We start from the raw sequence: 21,567 nt of genomic DNA, 5'->3' as shown, positions 1-21,567 counted from the left end.
AGTTAGATTTTAAAGCAATAGCACCTTTATTCACATACTGTGTTTAAGTTCAATGGACTTACATGAATGAATATAAACAGATCACATGAGCATTCTAAACATCTAACCATAATCAGTCCAGGTTGGCTTTCACCCTGTCCCCTTACTAGCAATCTACTGAATATTAAATAAATTCAAATCAACCACAAAAAAATATATAAAGCTCCTAGCAATGAAATTTATTTAGACATCTGATTGCACAAATTACTGTCAATTTTGATTAAAAACACAGATAATAAAAGATGTTATTGGTACAACAAACTTATCATAGACAAATTCTCCAAGCCAGTGATTTTCAGACTATTTCCTGCTGAAAGTCTAGGAATTCTCAAAAATGTACTACTTTTAAGAGTGTTTGGGGCAAGAGGCAAAAGGTAGATATCTAGAATTTATTTTAACTTTTTTAAATGGCTGTTATTTTATGACAGATAAAAACAAACACTGGTCAAGATAAAAATAATTTTACTTAAACTGGCTCTTCAAACAAATTTCATTTATTTAGCCAGGCAATTCTCATTTAGGTTGGGAACCCGATCCAAGGTTGGATTCTCAACCTCTTTCAAACTCCAAGTCAGAGAATTCAGACTCACTCCCACCTTTAAAAAGTGAATCATTAAAGCAGCCATGGTATCGCTAATTTTAAAATTACTTCTTGCTACTTAAACACTGGTTTTCATGGCTAGCAGCATCAGTATCACTTGAAATCTTCTTAGAAATATAGTATCGCAGGCTCCATCTCAGACCAAGTAAATCAGAATTTGCACTTAAAAAGATTCTACCTAATACTCAATCTTGCACTAATGATCTTCTTTAATTCCTTGAAAACTACATGTCATATTCTTTCTAACATTTCAATATACTGTTTCTTTGGCTAGGCACATGTTACCTTAATGCCCAAAGCCACCTTCACCTACCTTCAACACATCTTCAGGTCTCCCAGCTTAAAAGAGACTTCCACCTAAATAGTTTTCTGGATTAAGCATTCCTCCCTTAATAGTAGTACCCTGTACTTGCCCTATTGACTTCTGCAAACCTTTTATTGACACCTTATTATTTTACTTTTCATTCAATCATACCTTCTTGTTTGTACCCCCTTTACTTTGTAGGCTAAGGAGAAATAGACACGTTTGTTAATGTTCTGACCCCAGCACTTAGCATAGTACATGGCTTATAGTAGGTATTCATTAAATATTTTGGAACAAATGAATTAACAAGCATTGAGGATTAACCATATGGTATGAATGCCAACAAAAAACATCCAAAGGATGTCTGCATTCCATCAATACTCTTACTGCCCACAGCCCTAACAAGATTTTTCTTAATAATTTATATGCACACTTAAGGAACTAAAAGGACACAAGGAGACAGGAAAATATGCACTTTAAACAATCAGCAATAAAAAGTGACTATAAAATGAGACAGTAAAATACTTGGGGCAAACTACATATCCCAAAAATTTATAGAAAGGAGAAGTTGGAACTGGAGCAGATATGGAAGCCTTCAAAGAGTAAATGTTAAGAGTTATACAATGAAAGAGGACCAAGAGTGAAGAAGGTAGAAAAGAGATGGCAGACATTGTAGATAAAGGAAAGTATTTTACCAAGGAACCAGGAATCAATAATACAAGAATTCAAAAGACATTGTTCTTGCTGGCAACAAAGGAGAATCTTAAAAAATTCTCTGGATAAGTAGAATTTCACTGCATCAAATCATGGTCAAAAACATCTCCAAACAAACTTGACATGGTAAAGAAAGACACTATGCTACCATAGAAATGTCACTGGTTTGTAAGTCAAAAGACTTGGAAATCAGAAACATGGACTGTCAATAACTAGTTATTTGAAATAAATACTCTAGAAATCAATTTCCTTAATTAAAAAAGCTGGATTAAATAATTGTTAATTACTTCAGCTCTAACATTCCATTGATCCAAGAAATAAGCAAGACAAAAAATAAATCTAACTAAGCCCTAAACAACGAAAGAAACACATTACATGAAACCAACAACATGACAGATGTACAAAACAGACTTGATAATGAACTACACTGGACAATTTTGAGTCTCGAATTAGAAACAGTAACATAGGCCTTACCTCAGTAATGGCTTTTCTCCCCCTTCCTAAAGAAATAATTATATCTGAATTTTTAAAATATTTTACAATAAAAGAAACCAAAGTAAATGATGACCATAATTTTATAACTAACCTAGAGTTCATGGTAAAATTTTTCCAAGGTCATCTTTCATCAGGTCTCAGAATAAGTTTTTTAAATAATAATGTAGAGGATAGTAGTTTTATGCATGCTGCAGAAAACTTCTCATCCCTTACACCAGAAATAAATACAAAATAGTTTTGCAAATTGATATAAGTAACCTTGGAAAAATGTGTTCATAAATGTGTTCTTTGTAATTAGTTCTCCCCTCAAGACTCAATTACCTTTGGGTGGCCTAGTTATATTTTAACAAAAAACCTTGTTTGAATTATTGTTTTCATCTCACACTAAACCTAATTCTCCAGAGTGGTTTTTCAAAGTTGTCTGCAAAATTATTGACAAAGGAATTTTCCATTTTTCAAGGAAAAATATCACACTGGATAAAAACATCTAAACAGCCCCTTATTACTGCTACAAACTATAAGTCATTTATTTAAAAAAGGAAAGTATTACTTTCTCATATGGTTCCCTATTTAATTTAAATTTACTAAAATAAGTTGATGTGACTGCCTATATTGAATTTATCTAATGATACAAATGGTGACACAATTTTTTAAATTTAGATTTTTCACATTTCAAATTGCACACACATTGTCTACCCATACAAATTTGTCAATAAACATTTACTGAATTTCTAAAACTTATGAGAACCTATGCTAAGCACAAAAGAAAAAAGCAAAATAGGTAGAAAAGTAGTGAATAAAAAGATGCAGGAATTAAAGTCAATTTTTTAAAAACTATAACTAGCATTTTTCTTACAACTACCTCCATATAGCTTTTCAGAGTTACAAAGAAATCAATGGTAAAAAAAGTATTTTAAAATCAATTATTTTATAAGTAAAGCTATTAACAAGCAAGAGAATAAAGGTAGCATACTTTGTGTTTTCTGTATCAGTACTATTCTAGTGCTTCACAAGCATCTGTCACATACCAGATCATAAAAAACTTATCATCATTTACCAATGAAAAACAGAAAAAGGCAGAAAGTTAAATGTCTGCCCAAGATCTAAGAGTTAGAGGCAAAACTAGAATTATATCTGACTCCCAAGCTTATTCTCTCTTTCCACAATATCATGCTGCTTCCTTTATAAATTACAAAGTGCTTTACAATAGCCCATGCAGTCTAGCATGAATCCTGTAGTCCCTGAAAATCCCATGTACTTGGTTCTGCACCACTGACAAAGGTAGCAATTCTTCTTAGAAAGTGATATTTCCAAACTGCCACATGATTTTGTCCTACATTAAGGAGTAGCTTAAATATATTTTGCATGACAACCCCTTTATAAAATTGCCCTTTCATCTAAATCATCACTACATATTACATCTCTCTCTAATATGGTTCTTATTGGTATAAAATATTATAATAATAATTCAAAATATTTATCAAGCACTTCTTGTAAATACTATAGGTATTAGTACTCACAAAACTCTATGAGGTAACTATTATCTCTATTTTATAGTATCTTGATGTTTTTCCCCAGTTAGACTGAGTTCCGAGACATGATCTAAATCCAGCTTCATCTGACATATTTAAGACCCTACACTAATATGTTTCCCATGGTCATGGTACTCTCAGATGATAAGACACATAAATGTACAAAAATTTCAGGAAAACTTTTAAAAAATTATATATATACACACACACACACACAACCAAGTTGTGTGAAATTCCAAATTCAAGTAATGTTATTTTCCTTAATCTTTTTCTACTAAAACAGAAAACCCTTAATTTTCATATACAGGCCATTAAGAGTGGAAAGTATTTCATGGTTCAGAAAAATAGATCTAACTATTCAGATCAAACAGAGCTCTTAATTTATTAAACCATTTCTCATTGAAGATTACTGTTTATAATCCCTTCAGCAAATGCTAATATAAAGAGCTTATCACACTCAGAAGCTGGGAGACTTCTTAAACTTCAGACATAGAAGCAAAAAGATTCTTGATCCAATTTTTTGTTCTATTTGTTTCTGGAAGGTATATCTTCAGATTATGTTGTAGCATTTAATTTTTTTTTCTTATTCAAAACAACTTTATCAATTTCTTATTCTACAAAGAAAATCATCTGTTAACAGGAACAATGAGCAATTTGCTCCTATGCAGAGTTTTAAAAACATTCTTTCCTCGGTCTTAGAAAAATCATAATATTAAGGCTGTTCAATGAAAGGGTAAAGTTTCTCAATATACAAGATATACTACCTGAGTAAAACACTCAAAATCTTAGCAATAAAACTAACATAACAAATCGTTAACAGTGAATTTAGATGAAGAGTGTACCATGTTCATTATACGATAATTATTCTTCCAACCATTCTAAACATTTTTAATTTTTCAAAATGCAGAAAGTTTGAACATCCAACTTCATTCATTTGAAGGCTGGGATGCCAGGGAGGGGTCAATGGAGGGCTGGGAAGGAGTCATTTCAGCAAGTCAAAATATTTTGGTGTCAAAAAAAAGCAGGAGCCTGAACTAACATAACCATTTTTCAAAAATTATGCTGCAAAGAAGTATATTCACTGTCCACAACTGGATAGTATTTAGAATCTTTATTATTTACTTCATCACTGATCCAAAATCGAAAGGTATACTGTTTACTATCAACTGTTTATGTGAATGAAGCACTGTGTGGACTTGCTTTCTGGTCAATTATTTTTTCATGTAGCAACATCATTATATGCAGTACACACACTAGTGATCTATCAGTACCAATTTCAATGTATCCTTTGCATTCAAAACAAGTACTAACTAGATGAAAAACCACTTCTTCTGCAGCATGAGTTTACAATAATAAGGAAAACAAAGTCAGCAAGCACTCTGCATTCCCTCACACAAGAGTAGTTTTTTATCTGGCATCAAATTTCTTCCCATCATAAAGTGAAATACCTAATATTCCACACTGAATGCCATTTAGATCTATGATGTCAAAATATGTCAATTCTCTACCTTCCAAGAAAAATACTCTATCATTGTCTCTGAGGCTGACTTTAGGACTGGTTTGGGTTATTTCGTATTTTTAAAATATTAAAACTATTCGTTACAAATTTCCACCACTATTTAACACAACAATGAACCACCTTTGAATAACATCTATCTTGTGAATTAGGAATATGACATAAACTAATATTAACAAAATAGTGCAGATTTAATTAATAAAAACAACAATACACAAATGACAAAAAAATAAAGAGGCAGACGCAATCTGCATTCTGTTTTAAACATTAGTAACACCAAATGACCAATTAAGTACTAGCAGCACAAGCATTTAAAAACAAGTTATAGGTGGCGGACTTGGCCCAGTGGTTAGGGCGTCTGTCTACCACATGGGAGGTCCCCGGTTCAAACACCGGGCCTCCTTGACCCGTGTGGAGCTGGCCCATGCGCAGTGCTGATGCGCGCAAGAAGTGCCCTGCCACACAGGGATGTCCCTGCGTAGGGGAGCCCTATGCGCAAGAAGTGCACCCCGTAAGGAGAGCCGTCCAGCGCGAAAGAAAGTGCAGCCTACCCAGGAATGGTGCTGCACACATGGAGAACTGACACAACAAGACGACGCAACAAAAAGAAAAAAACACAGATGCCCGTGCCGCTGACAACAACAGAAGCGGACAAAGAAGATGCAGCAAATAGACACAGAGAACAGACAACCGGGTTGGGGGGTGGGGGGAAGGGGAGAGAAATAAATAAATCTTTAAAAATAAATAAATAGATAAATAAATAAATAAATAAATAAATAAATAAATAAATAAATAAATAAATAAAAACAAGCTATGCTGGAACCTTAGGAAAAAGCCTAAGCCACCTGGCATCAACTACATAATGGTTTTTCCTGCTTACAAGAAAAAAGTTATGACAAGTGTCCTTAAGAAAAGTGGAATGTACTGTGTCCTTTACTATTAGGAGATGAAATGACTGAAACATTCATAACCTTGAAGACCTTTTGTCTACCCCCTACTTATAAAAAAACTTGTCCCTTCATAGTTCAGTAAAGCTAAAGAAAGTTGTAATGGGATTTCAGTATGGGCAGAGGTTGTAATTACCTCTTCTATAGCCCTATAATTTCTCCTGGTGCAAGAAAACTCCACATAGAGGTTCAGCTGTAGCATATGGACGTACTCTCTGTTTATCTGTCCCCTATTCTCCAAGTAAAGAGATTTAGCATCCTGCTTAGCACCATTAGAACTACTGAAATAGTCCACCTTCAAGATGCAGGTTGAAAGTAGTATGGGTAATATCTAAATGTTTGGACATTGCATTTTCTGGGAAACAAAGAACACATAAAATTCTTTATTCTGTCTCAGTATCATAAAATCTATTTTTGTGAAAATAATCAAAGTATGAGGTAGTTCAAAGAAATGAGGTTTCCCTAAACTTAATACATGTAGAAAGTAACAAACTATTAGAGCTATAATAGACTCTGAAAATCACAAATAGCCTTATATTTCCAATTTGGGAAAGGAATATAAAATTTCTGTTGTAGGACTACTTGGTACTACAAGGGATTTTAGATACCACAATTCCAAAGACAATGATATTAGATCTAAGATAAATGTGTTAGGTGTATTTACTACTTACCAAATCAAACTGAAAATAGTAATAAGTATTTAATTTTTCAAGGAGCTTCAGGTTTTAGTATGTTAAAACATTTGATATCTGCTCCCACAGAATCTTGTTCTTGTTCGTATATGTTTAATATATACATTTTTATTGATAGTTTTTCCTAAGACTATAAGCTCATACCAGCAACACATTATCTGTCTTTTTTATTCCTTTCTCACCAGCAACTCAGAGCTCAGTGGCTGGCAAATAACAAGTGTATAATTACTGTAATATCACTTGAATTAAATAGTAACAGTCACTCAATAAATGCTTACTCAAGTGTTGGCTTAATCTTCACAATAACCCTAAGAGATCAGATATATTAGCCTTTTTAACATATTGATAAAATAAAACACAAAAAAAGTAAATGATCTGCCTAAGACCATAAAGTCCACATCTGATTCTAAATGTACTCTCCCTCTATGCCAAGCTGCTTTAGTTTTTCTAACATATTCAACAAGTACCAAATACTTAAAAGGCACACTGATAGGCCAATCACCTTTGGGAAACTGAATGTATATGTTCACATGTCTAATTACTAAAGAAATAAGATTATCAAAATTCTGGCATCTGGGAAGCGGTTGTACCTCAAGCAGTTGGGAGGCTGCCTACCACATGGGAGGTCCCGGGTTCGGTTCATGGTGCCTCCTTAAAAAAATTTTTTTTAAAAAAGAAGACAAGGAGACACAGAGAGCACACAATGAACAGAGAGCAGAAAGTGAACACAAAACAACAAGAGGGGAGGGAAATAAATAAATAAAATTCTGGCATCTACAGTGCTGTAGAACAGTCAACATTTTTTAGCATCTTATTAAATAAATCCTATTAAAAGATGGTTTGAATATGGTTGTTCTGTAAACCCACAACTGCTCTAATAAAAAAAGGTATGTTAGTAAGACTAATAAGAAAACAAAGCCCCATATTTTAATTTGTAATGCTTATAGACAGCTGTCAGCTACTTAGACTTGATTAGTATGTTATTGACTGCACATGAATGAAAATGATTTACTACATAAGCCAATAATCAGTAATATAAGAATAAGAGAAAAGTAACTGGTCTGCTCCAGAAGATTGAGCTAATTTTTCTTAACATTATTTATGAACAGTTATAAAATATCCTTCCACTTTGATAGTGTCAAGCAGGAAAAAAATCATTTACATACTCTTCTTAATGTTTTTGTTTTGTGGATGTGGCTGAATTCCTCCAGCTGGTAGTCCATAGGTACTTATTCGTTGTACAAGACTTGCCACATTTCCATGCCTTTCTCGTTTGATGGGCAAACAGTCATCTTTGGATTCTGTCTCTCTCTTAATTTCCTGTAAAAATGGAAATCAGCAAACAGGAAAATTAAATTATATTTTATAAATTAAATCCTCAATGTAAACTACAATGTAAACTATAATCCATGTGATGTAGAAGTGCTCCAAAATATATTCATCAAATGCAATGACTGTGCCACACTGATGAAAGAGGCTGTTGATGGGGGGGGGGAGGAGTAGGGTATATGGGAATCTTTTATATTTTTTAATGTAACACTTTGTGTGATCTATCTAAAAAAAAAAAAGACAATAATAAAAAAATAAATTAATTAAATACCAAATGTACACAGGGAGCAGATGTAGCAAATGGATAACAGCTGTTTCCCATATACGAGATCCAAGGTTCAATCCCCAGTACCTCCTAAAATCAAAAAAACAAACAGGGAAGCGGATTTGGCTCAACGGATAGAGCGTCTGCCTATCACATGGGAGGTCCGGGGTTCAATCCCAGGGCCTCCTGACCTGTGTGATGAGCTGGCCCATGTGCGGTGCTGATGCGTGCAAGGAGTGCCATGCCACGCAGGGGTGTCCCCCACGCAGGGGAACCCCACGCGCAAGGAGTGCGCCCTGTAAGGAGAGCCGCCCAGTGCAAAAAAAGTGCAGCCTGCCCAGGAGTGGCGCCACGCACAGAGTTGACGCAGCAAGATGATGCAACAAAAAGAGACACAGATTCCTGGTGCCACTGAAAAGAACAGAAGCAGACACAGAAGATCACACAGCGAAAGGACACAGAGAGCAGACAACTGGGGGGGGGGGAATAAATTTAAAAAATAAATAAATCTTTAAAAAAACAAACAAGCAAAAATAGACTCAGGGGAGCCAGTGTAGCTCAATGGTTGAGTGCCAGCTTCCTATACACAAGGACCCTGGTTCAATGCCCACCCCAGTACCTTTAAAAAAAAAATTTTGGTACAGCGATTACTATACAAAGCAAGATCTAAATAGTTTTCAACCTTTTTCTCTACCCAAACATATCTGAAAAATACAAAACATTTTGGTGAAAGCAGCTTATTAGGAATTTAAGTCTTACCACAACTAAAGATAAAGATAAAGGGAAGCTGAAACCCCCATCACTGCCTTCACACACAAAGAAATCCTGAAACAAGAAATAACCAATTTTATATTCTAAATCAGGGTTGGGCAAACTAAGTCAGGTCCAGATAGTAAATGTTAGAAGATCTGCAGGTCATATAGACTCTGATGCAACTTGTCAATGCTGCCATTATAGTTTTTTAAAAAAGCAGCAGTCATATATTTAATGATTAATGAATGAGCATAGCTATATTCCAATAAAACTTTATTTATGGATACTAAATTTTAATTTCATACAATTTTCATGTCACAAAACATGATTCTTTTGATTTTTTCCCAACAATTTAAAAACATTCTTAGCTCACAAGCCTTACAAAAACAGGTGGTAGCCGGATTTGGCCAGTGGCCAATAGTTTGATGGCTCCTGATCTAAGTCATCTAAGTCTCAGAGAAAGTTAAAAGCAGAACTGATTTTCAAAAACCTCAAACCTGTAGGTGCACAAGCATGGACTAATCGCAATGAATGTTATCAGCCAGTACAAAAAGACACTATAAAACAACCACTGTAATCATACCACCACATGCCAGCTAAAGAGATATCTCAATGTGTATAGAGTCAGCAAAAAGGTCTTACTCTGATGGCAATAAAAAGTATAGGATGATTATTAACCATACATGATTACATGCATAGAAAACCCCAAAGAGGCAGCAGACTTGGCCCAGTGGTTAGGGCATCTGTCTACCACATGAGAGGTCCACGGTTCAAACCCCGGGCCTCCTTGACCCATGTGGAGCTGGCCCATGCGCAGTGCTGATGCGCGCAAGGAGTGCCCTGCCACGCAGGGGTGTCCCCCGTGTAGGGGAGCCCCACGTGCAAGGAGTGCGCCCTGTAAGGAGAGCCACCCAGCATGAAACAAAGTGCAGCCTGCGCAGGTATAGTGCCACACACACGGAGAAGTGACACAACAAGCTGGCACAGCAAGATGACACAACAAAAAAAGAGACAGAGAGAAGAGACAATAAGAGATGCAGAAGACCAAGGAGCTGAGGTAGTGCAAGCGACTGAGCACCTCTCTCCCACTCCAGAAGGTCCCAAGATCAGTTCCTGGTTTGATACTGAAATTGAGGATTTCTGTTCATTAAATTAACCATGAAGTAAAAAACAAACCAATAACCAGAAGGCATCTGGTATATACACAGTTAACAAAGAATTTGTACTCCAACCATGTGAAATTGTTCTGTTATTAGACTCTAAGATAGATAATCTCTGTTGAGGGAACTAAATTGTACTGTTTGAAAAAGACAGCCAGAAAGACTATGTGCTTGTTTTAATATAATTATATCACCATTAAATGCCAGTCTGCTACTAACCAAAATGTAAACAGAAAGAGGAAAGACAGATCACATTCTTTATAATTCTGAGTGAGAATATAGGTTGCCCAGCATTTCCCCACTGAGGGAAAGTTTAAACAAGAAAGAAAAGGTGGGGAAAACTATGTCTTATTTTAACAGAAGAGTTTAGGTGGGTATTCCAGAATAAAGAGAGAAGAAAAAGTACACAACTCTCCTATGAGTCCCTGTTACACATGATAAGAACAGTTGGCATACAAAATGCTACCGCAAGACAAAAAGGTACTAACACCTGACCTGAGAAATCTTTCCATCTGTTATTTCCCTCATTTGTGCAACATACCTTAAACCTTGCCAAAAATCTATTTTTATGATAAAAAAAGTTACGGATACATACAGATTTACAGGCATGTACATATATAACTTGATATAACAAGTATACTTAATCTTATATTTTACAACAGAGTACTTACACTTCAAGTTCTAAAATTCTTATGATTACAGAAGTACTGTGGATTGTTTGAAAAGTATCTTCTGAAAATGACACTAAGACAGACATTTTTCAAGTCCTGAAGAACTGGTAATTTGCTTGTTTTTTAAATTCAATGCAAAGGAACCAATATATTTCAGATTGAAAAATTAAATAAGGTTAAGAAAATAATCCATAGAAATTAAGACATTGCAGAGATTTATGGTTTCCAAATTGTGCACTGAGGCAACATATTGCCTCAACAAACTCACAGGGATGCCCCATGGTATTGTGAAGGTATTAGGGAAACAGCAGTATTTGACATCTGTCAGGCATGGGAGAACTTACTAGCACAAAGTAGTTCACAAGTTTCAAAATCAGGTCATGCCACATTTCTTTAGAAGACACCAAATATATTTGCAAAGCAGAGTTGTAGGAAGATGATAAGATAAAAAAAAATGCAAAAATCAATCTAGAACATGAAATTAAAGTAGATGTGACCAATCTAATTCTAAGGTTTGAAGTTGTGCAGTAACCAACAGGTGAACATACCATATTAGTAAGTAATTGTGGTTAAGAATAAAATAGCTTTCTTTCAAGTTCTCTTTATAGCATTTTTAAATTGGGAGGGTCATTAGGCAATAAATATGTATTAAGTTATTTAGATCTAACACTTGTAAGTACAACTATTAGGTATTTCTTTTGGTCAAGAAATAATGGGGTGGGAAACGGATTTTGGCCCAGTGGTTAGGGCGTCTGTCTACCACATGGGAGGTCCCCGGTTCAAACCCCGGGCCTCCTTGACCCGTGTGGAGCTGGCCCATGCGCAGTGCTGATGCGCGCAAGGAGTGCCCTGCCACACAGGGGTGTCCCCCGCGTAGGGGAGCCCCACGCACAAGGAGTGCACCCGTAAGGAGAGCCACCCGGCGCGAAGGAAAGTGCAGCCTGCCCAGGAATGGCGCCACCCACACTTCCCGTGCCGCTGACGACAACAGAAGCGGACAAAGAAACAAGATGCAGCAAAAAGACACAGAAAACAGACAACCGGGAGAGGGGAGGGGAATTAAATAAATAAAAATAAATCTTAAAAAAAATAATGGGGAAACAAATGTGGCTCACATGACTGAGCTCCTGCCTACCACATGAGAGGTCCCAGGTTCAGTTTCCAGTGCCTCCTAAAGAAGACAAGCAAGACAGCAAGCTGACGAGACAGGCGAGTGCAGCGAGTTGACACAAGATTATGCAACAAGAGACACAACAAAAGGAGGGAGCAAAAGTGGCTCAGGCGATTAGGCTCCTCTCTCCCAAATCAAAGGTCCCAAGTTTGGTTCCCAGTGCTTCCTGAAAAGACCACTGGCACACAACAGACAGACATAGCAAATGCAAACAACAAGGGGGTGGGGAGAGATCAACTAATTTTTTGAAAAAAGAAATAATGACTGAGACTTTACAGGTGCCATAAACCAAGAAAGTTTGGGAAGTTCTGGCATAAATAATTTAAAAGGATGGTTATTTAAAAATTGTTTTAACTCCTAAAAGTTGATCATCTTAGTATGATATCAAAAACCATGAATTCTAGAAGCAGATGTAGCTCAAGTGACTGAACTCCCGCCTACCACATGAGAGATCCCTGGTTCAATTCCCAGTACCTCCTAGAGAAGACGGCAAGCTATCACAACAGGCAGGTACAGCAAGCTGCCACAACAAGATGACAAAACAAGAGACACAAGAAAAACATAATGAGAGATACAACAAAGCAGGGAGCAGAGGTTCCTAGCACCTGGAGACACAGGGAGGAAAACATAATGAGAGAGACAACAAAGCAAGGAGTAGAGGTGGCTCAAGTGATTAGGCACCTCCCTTCCACATCAGAGGTCCCAGATTCAGTTCCCAGTGCCTCCTAAAGAAACAAGAGAAAAACACAACAAGTGCAAAACATTGAGGGGGTGGGGAGAATTAAATCTTTTAAAAAAAAAAAAAAGCATGAATTCTAAACTACACTACACAAATAGTGAACCTTAGGTTAAATCATGGACTTTAATAGTACAATTGTAAAAATGCGGTATCATCAATTTTAACAAATATTCCACACCAATGCAAGCTGCTGGTGGGGTGGTATACAGGAATCCTCTATTTTCTGCATGATTAATTGTTCTATGAATCCACAACTTCTCTAATAAAGGGGTAAAAAAAAAAGTACCTTTTAAAAAGAATACACACAAATTCTAAAATGACATTCATTCAAATGGTACATGGAGGAGACAAAATAATTATTTTTAAAATATAGAAAGCATTTCTGGCAATACATAATACTTCTACAAATAAATCTAAACAACTAAAAACCTGAATACAACTCATTAATAAAACTCCTCTTTCAATATACACTGAGGCAAACTTTTATTTCTACAACTTAGAATAATATTTCCTTTCTGCCCTTTCATATTATAATGAATATTCATCCATTCATTATTTCTATAAACAATTACTGAATACCTACTTAGCTACCAAGCAGGGGCTGAGTATACAAATCTTAACAAAAAAGACTGCTTTTTTACCTCACAGTGTTGTACAGTTATGAAAGATTATATAAATTAATAAGGCAATTAAAATTCAGTGTAATAAAGAAACTACAAAACACTGCTAAAAGAAAAAACACCTAAATATTAATAAATGGAAAGGCATTCCATGTTCATAGACTAAAAGACTAAATATCCATAAACTGTAAATTCTACTCAAAATAATGTACAGATTCAACACAACATCAATCAAAATTCTAAAAGCCTTCTTCACAGAAATGGAAAGGACAAAAATCAAATATCTATGGAAAGATAAAGGACCCCATATAGCAAAGAACATCTTGAGAAAGAAGAATGAACTTGGAGAACTCACACTTTCAGATCTTAAATCTTATTACGAAGCCACAGTAATCAAAACAGCATGATCCTGATAAAAAAAGACAGACATATAGACCAACCAAATAGAACTGAGAGTACAGAAATCAACCCTCAGATTTACTGACAACTGATTTTTCAGAAGGGGGTAAAGACCATTCAAGTGGGAAAGAATAGTCTCTTCGACAAATGGTGCTGAGAAAACTGAATGCATATGTGCAAAAAAATGAAGGTGGAACCCCCTTCCTCATCACACCATTTTTAAAAATCAACTCAAAATGGATCACAGAACTAAACATAAGAATCAGAATTACCAAACTCCTAGAAGAAAATACAGGGAAGCATCTTCAGGATCATGTGCTATCGAATAGTTCTTAGACTTTACACCCCAAGCACAAGTAACAAAAGAAAAAGAGAAAAATGGGACCTCATCAAAATTCAAAACTTTTGTTTAGACCTCATCAAAGGACTTTATCATGAAAATAAAAAGACCTACTACTCAATGGGAAAACATCTGGAAACTACATATCCGATAAAGTTGTAATATCCAGATTGTACAAAGAAATCCTACAACTCATCAATAAAAAGACAACTAATTTTAAAAATGGACAAGAAGGAGGGGAATTACAGCAAGATGGCCGCAGAGTAAGGCTCTCCTAGAGTCAGCTCCTACTACAGGGCAGTTAGTAAACACCCAGAGATCTCTGGAGCCAGCTGAAGCACCTGTTTGGAGGCTTCAGGAGGCCAGAAGGGCATCCTGCAACATCCGTGAAAGAAAGGAAGGAGGAGACTGCCCATCTACGGAGAAGACTTGTAAGTAGAGCACTCCACGGCCCAGAGGCCAGTGCCCAACCTCCAGCGGAGGCACAAGCTGCCTCAGGAGCAGTTCTGCAGTTGGAATTGAAAGCTCCACTTTCCAAAAATGGGGGAGGAAGAGATGGCTGGGCACCAACTTCAGCTATTGATGAGTAAAAGTCAGCGAGCTAAAGTATAATCCTGAGAACAGCTAAAGTTTGAGACTGTCCAAGTCAGAAAGACGCCAGGAGCCGCCATTTTAACTCCGTGACTGCCATGAGGGGAAGCAGGGAGGACTGAAAATCCCAGTGCTCATGGGGACAGGCTTCCTTCCATTCAGGTCAGATTGCAGGTCTAGCCTAAGCCCCACTGCCGCCTCCGACAGGGAGGAAGCTGCAGGGACCTGCACTAGCCTCTCCAGGAAATTGCCGGCCACGCCACGGAGGCTGGTGATTATCCTACTCTGGTGGTGCAAGCCACTCCAGGAGCTGTTCTGTAACTGGAATTAGAAGCTCCATTTCCCAAAAACAGGGGAGAAGGAGATGGTTGGCTGCCGATTTCAGCTACTGATTGGTGCACTTGGATGGCTAAGGAATAACCCTAGAAACAGCTGAGGTGTGAATTTGTCCAAGTCGGAAAAAGGCCAGTGGCTGCCATTTTGACTCCAACCTCAGCCTGAGGGGAAGCCAGCCTGACCAAATATCCCAGTGACGGCAGGAACAGGTTTCTTTCACCCACATCAGCCTGCAGTCCTAGCCTAGGCTTCAGTTCCACCTCTGGCAGGGAGGAGGCTGGCTAGCTTGGCACCAGTCTATTCAGGTAACTGAGGGTACCCTTTGGCTGGCACAAACTGAATAATTAAAAGTCTACTGGGGCAACTGTGGTCATCTTGAACCTGCACTGCATAGATTGCTGCCCACACCTGTAGCTCCATCCTTGCCCCAGACAGGGGAGAAAGGGGCGTGAAGCCTCATCAGTCTCTCTGAGTAACTACAGTCTAGGCCTGCATGACTTGGATTATTCCACACAACTGTGACTCTGTCCCTACCTCTGGGAAAGGAGAAAGTTGGGAGAAGCTTCATCTGTCCCTGGGGCAATGAGCGCAGCTTGAGCCTCCACAATTTATAGCACCAATTACATCCTTGGCTCCTACTGTATAACCAGCAAGGGAGAAAGCGCAGGAAGCCCTAAACTAAAGAGAAAAACTGCACCCATAATAAATACTCTAGTAATCTAGATGTCAAGACACCAAAAATTACAAAAATTACAATCCACACCAAGAAACAGAAAGATATGGCCCAGTTACAGGAACACGATAGGCCTCCAGGTGATATAAAGGAGTTGAAACAACTAATCAGATGTTCAAATAAATCTCCTTAATAAATTCAATGAGATGGCCAAAGAGATTGAAGATATTAAGACGACACTGGATGAGTACAAAGAAGAATATGAAAGCATGCAGAGAAAAACAGCAGATCTTATGGGAATGAAAGGCATAACTGGAATCATATAATAGCAGATTTGAGGAGGCAGAAGAAAGGATTGGTGAGCTTAAAACAATGGCCTCTGAAAATGAACATACAAAAGAACAGATGAAGAAAAGAGTGGAATAAATTGAACAAGGTCTCAGAAAACTAAACCACAGCAAGAAATGTACAAATATACTTGTCATGAGTGTCCCAGAAGGAGAAGAGAAGGGAAAAGGTGCAGAAGGAATATTTAAAGAAATAATGTTAGAAAATTTCCCAGCCCTACTGAAGGACCTAGATATCCCTGTCCAAGAAGTACAATGCACTCCCATCCAAAAAAATCCAAATAGACCAACTCTGAAACACATATTCATCAGCATGTCAAATGCCAAACACAAAGAGAGAATTCTAAGAACAGCAAGAGAAAAGCAATGCATAACATATAAGGGATATCCAATAAGATTAAGTGCTGATTTCTCACCAGAAACCAGAGAGGCAAGAAGACAGTGGTCTGATGTATTTAAGACACTATAAGAGAAAAACTTCCAGACAAGAATGTTATATCCAGCAAGACTGTCTTTCAAAAATGAGGGTGAAGCTAGAATATTCACAGATAAACAGAAACTGAGAGAATTTCTAAGCAAGAGACCAGATTTTCAGGAAATGCTAAAGGGTGTGCTAGAACCTGAAAAGAAAAGACAGGAGACAGAGGCCTGGAAGAGAGTCTAAGAATGGAAATTATATCAATAAAAGTAACTAGAAGTGTCAAAAGAGTGATGAAAATAAAATATGACAGCTAAAACTCAAGTAGTCAGGAATAAACTTAACCAATGATGTAAAGCACTTGTATTCAGAAAACTGCAACCCAATGTTAAAAGAAATCAAAAAAGGCCTAAATAACTGGAAGAACATTCCATGCTCATGGATTGGAAGACTAAATATCATTAAGATGTCAATTCTACTCAAATTGATATACAGATTCAATGCAACCCTGATAAAAATTTACCAGCATTTAAATAAAAAAAAAAAAAGAAAATACAATTAGCAAATTTATTTGAAAGCGTAAGGGATCCTGAATGGCCAGAAACATCATAAAAGGAAAAGCAAACCCTCATCCCTGGACTTTAAATCATACTACCAAGCTATAGTGGTAAAAACGGCATGGTACTGGCATAAAGACAGACACATAGACCAATGGAACCAAATGGATGGCTCAGAAACAGACCCTCACGTATATGGTCAAGTGATTTTTTACTAGCCTGTGAAACCCACACAGCTCAGGCAGAACAGTCCATTCAGCAAAATGATACTGAAAGTACTGGGTATCTATAGCCAAAGGAAGGAAAGCAAAACTCCATCTTACACCTTACTCAAAAATAAACTCAAAATGGATCAAAACCTAAAAATAAAAGCAAGAACCATAAAACTTCTAGGAGAAATTGTAGGAAAATATCTTCAAGACTGGTGGTAGGTGGTGAATTCTTAATGGAGTTAAAAGAAGGACTGAGAGGGCCTACTGATGTTTAATGTATGTAGAAGTTTTAATTAGCTTTACTGTTAAAGTGTGGAAATGTATAGAATGGATGGTAAAAACAGTAATACCTAGTTTATAAATAGGGATATGGCTAAGGATGGTAGTTTAGGGATGTAAATGTCAATTGACAGAGTGCTAGAGAATAATCTAGGAACTGAATAGCACAGTAAACAAACAGGTGAATGAGAATTGTGGTTGATGGTACAGATGCAAGAGTGTACTCTATGAGCTAGAGCAAATGTATATCATACAGCAGGGTGCTGGGAACACACAGGAAAAATACAACTGGAATGACCTATGGACTGTTAGCAGTAATAATACAATGTTCTTGCACCTATGCCAAAGATGTACTGTGTTGATAATGGGATAGTATGGAAAATGTGAGCCAAATGTACACTACAGACATGGTAACAATCAGATGATATTATCTTATCTGTAACACATGTTCCACCACAGAGTGGTGTGTTGATAGAGGGGTGTTGCTTGGACTTTTGCATATGTGCATGACTGTTTTATCAGTTTACAATTTCTGTCATAAAAAAATATATTTAAAAAATAATAATAAGGGGTGTTGGGGGAAAAACACACCAAATGTAAGATAAGGACTATAATTAGTAGTAAGATTTTGACAATATTCTTTCATAATTTGTAACAAACATCTCAGGACAATGCAAGGTGTTGGTGGAGGGTTGATGTATGGGATCCCTGTATGATGTTATGCATGTTTGCTTCGTAAGTTCACAACTTGTACTATATCCTTAATTGTTTATGTATGTTCACATATAAATGACATACTATATGTTATATATACATATATGTATATACATATATTACATACAATATATACATAATATGTGTATGTAATATACATAATGTGTGTGTTCATATATAAATAATAATAATAGGGAGGGTTGGGGGAAAATGCTTTGGTTAGCAGTAATATTTTGACAATGTTCTTTAATCATTAGTTAAAAACATTTAACAACAATGTAAGGTGTTGGTGGTAGGGTGAGTTATGAGAGTCCTGTATGATGTTACATATGTTCTGTAAGTCCACAACTATTACCATACATTTATTGTCTACGTATGTTTGTGTGTGGGTGATATATTTCAATAAATTAAAATTTTTTTAATGGGCAAAAGGGAAGCAAATGTGGCTCAACCAGTTGAGCACCCACCTACCACATGGGAAGTCCTGGATTAAGGTCCCAGCACCTCCTAAAGAGGAGAAGCAGACGCCTGCACCTACCACAAGAGCTGGATGCCACACCCTGCCTCAATGAAAACTAGACACCCGCACCCCGCCACTATGAGAGCTACATGCTGCACTCCAAGGCAACCAGAGCTAGACACTCTCACACTGCTACTACAACAGCTAGATGCCAGCACCCTGATCCAATGAGAGCTAAATGCCTACTCCAAAGCAATGAGCAGACACCGAAATGACCAGATGCCGCAAACCAGAAGACGCCTCAGCCCATGGGGAGCAAATGTGACTCAGACCATTGGGCATTAGGCTCCCATGTGGGAGGTCCCAGGTTCAGTTCCCAGTGCCTCCAGGAGAAAGTAAGCAAACAAAAAGCAGACAAGAGAACTACCTGGGTGGAGGGGGTAAATTAAAAATAAATAAATAAAGTAAAAATAAATAAATCTTTTTAAAAAATAACAAGATACCACTTTTTTTTAAAGTGGGCAAATAGCTTAGGGAAGCAGATGTGGCTCAAGCAACTGGGCTCCCACCTACCACATAGGAGGTCTCTGGTGCCTCCTAAAGAAGACAAAGAGCTGGTGTGAAAGGCAGGCATGGCAAGCTGATGCAACAAGCTGATACAACAAGATGCAACAATAGACAAGAAGAAAAACATGAGGGACACAACAAAGCAGGGATTGGAGGTAGCTCAAGCAATTAGGCATCTCCCACACAGCAAGCGTAATCAACAAGGGGGTGGGAAAAATAAAATAAAATCTTAAAAAAAAAAACTTGGATATTTCTCCAATTAAAATTACCATAAAGTACATGAAAGGATACATATATCATATGTATATTAGCCATCAGGTAAGTGCAAATCAAAACCACAAGAAGGTACAATTTCTCACCCACTGAAATGGCTATTAAAAAAAAAATGTCGGAGAGGATAAGGAGAAATAGGCACATTTGTTAATTGTTGATGGGAATGTAAAATGGTGCAGCTCTTGTGGAAAACAGTCTGGTGGTTCCACAGAATATTAAGTATAGAATTACCATAGGACCCAGAAATCCCATTTCTAGGTGTATACTCAAATTGAAAGCAAGGACTTGAACAGATATCTGCACACCAATGTTCAGAACAGCATTATTCAAAACTACCAAAATATGGAAGCAGCTCAAGTGTCCATAAACATATGAATAAACAAAGTATATACATACAATTGATTATGAGACAGCATCAATAAGGAACGAAATTCTGATGAATGTGACAACATGGATGCACCTCAAAGACATCATGTTGAGTAAAATAAGTCACATGCACAAAAGGACAAACAATGTATCATCTCATTGATATGAAATAATTAGAATATGCAAACTCACAATTCAGAAGCTAGAATATAGGTTATCAGGGGCCGTGGAGGGGTAGGGAATGAGGTTTATGCTTAATTAGTACAAAATTTCTGTTTGGGATGATGGAAAAGTTATGGTAATGAATGGCAGTTATGGTAGTACAGCATTGTAACACCATGATTATATATGTGAATGTATTTAAAAGGGGAAATTTTAGGTGACATATTTGTTACTAGAATAAAAATAAGAAAAAAATTGTAGATTGTATAACACAGTGAACCATAATGTAAACTATCAACTATAATTAATAGTACAATTATAATATTATTTCATTAAATGTAACAAAGATACCACACTAATGCAAGGTTTAAACAATAAAAAGGTAATATGGAAACTCTTTATTTTATGCATGATTTTTCTGTAAACCTACAATTTCTCTAACAAAACATATGGGAGCAGATATGGTTCAAGCAGTTGGGTACATGGGACATACCAGGTTTGGTTCCTGGTGCCTCCTAAAGAAGACAAATAATGATCAGACAATGAGCAGACATCAAGCAAAAACAATGAGCAGACAACAAGAAAAAAATGGGCAAAAGCAACGAGCAAAAACGAGTAAAGAAAAATGAGCAGGGAGCGGATGTGGCTCAAGCAGTTGGGCACCTACGTTCCACATGGGAGGTCCTAGGTTCAGTTCCTGGTGCCTCCTAAAAACAAAAACAGCAAACAAAAACCAACTCATAGGAGCTGATGTGGCTCTGTGAAAGGAGCTGAGCCAGCTTCCCACATGAGGTCCCAGGTTCAATCCCTGACCCCAGGACCTCAAAAAAAAAAAAAAAAAAGTGTTAGAAAGGATGTGAAAAAATGGAAACACTCATTTATTTTTGATGAGAGTACAATGATGCAGGCTCTGTGGAAGACAGTTTGGCAGTTCCTCAGAAAATTAAGTAATAGAACACCGTATGATCCGGCAATCCCACCTCTTGTTATATACTCAAAAGAATTAAAAGCCAGGACTTGAAGAAGATACGTGTACACCAATGTTTACAGCGGCACTGTTCACAGTTGCCTAAAGATGGAAGCAGCCCAAGTGTCCATCAACAGATGAATGGATAAGTAAAATGTGGTAGATACATACAGTGGGATATTTTGCAGCCAAGAAAAAAAGAACTAAATTCAGATCCACATTTCAGCATAGATGATCCCTGAAGACCTCTTGTCACCTGACTAGGAAATACTAGGTGCCTAAAATAAGAAACATACTTAATTCAAAATCAGTGGTAAGCCAAAGCAGGATGACTTTACAGAGGAAGTGATTGAGACAG

The 21,567-nt window shown here is 37.0% G+C and overlaps 1 protein-coding gene across 6 annotated transcripts in view; it reads right to left on the bottom strand.

Moving 5' to 3' along the window:
• CD2AP (CD2 associated protein) overlaps positions 1 to 21,567 on the bottom strand; it is a 181,888-nt gene that overhangs the window by 77,040 nt on the left and 83,281 nt on the right. For all 6 annotated transcript variants that reach the window (XM_058306855.2, XM_004452795.5, XM_012523058.4 and 3 more), the window contains one exon: positions 8,007 to 8,160. In XM_058306855.2, the coding sequence (XP_058162838.1) occupies positions 8,007 to 8,160 (154 nt within the window). The remainder of the gene's footprint in view (positions 1 to 8,006; positions 8,161 to 21,567) is intronic.

The sequence above is a fragment of the Dasypus novemcinctus genome, chromosome 11 (assembly GCF_030445035.2).
Source record: "Dasypus novemcinctus isolate mDasNov1 chromosome 11, mDasNov1.1.hap2, whole genome shotgun sequence".
Lineage (NCBI taxonomy): Eukaryota > Metazoa > Chordata > Mammalia > Cingulata > Dasypodidae > Dasypus > Dasypus novemcinctus.
The sequence above is the reverse complement of the archived record's forward strand: the minus strand, read 5'-3'. Positions and strand labels throughout refer to the sequence as shown.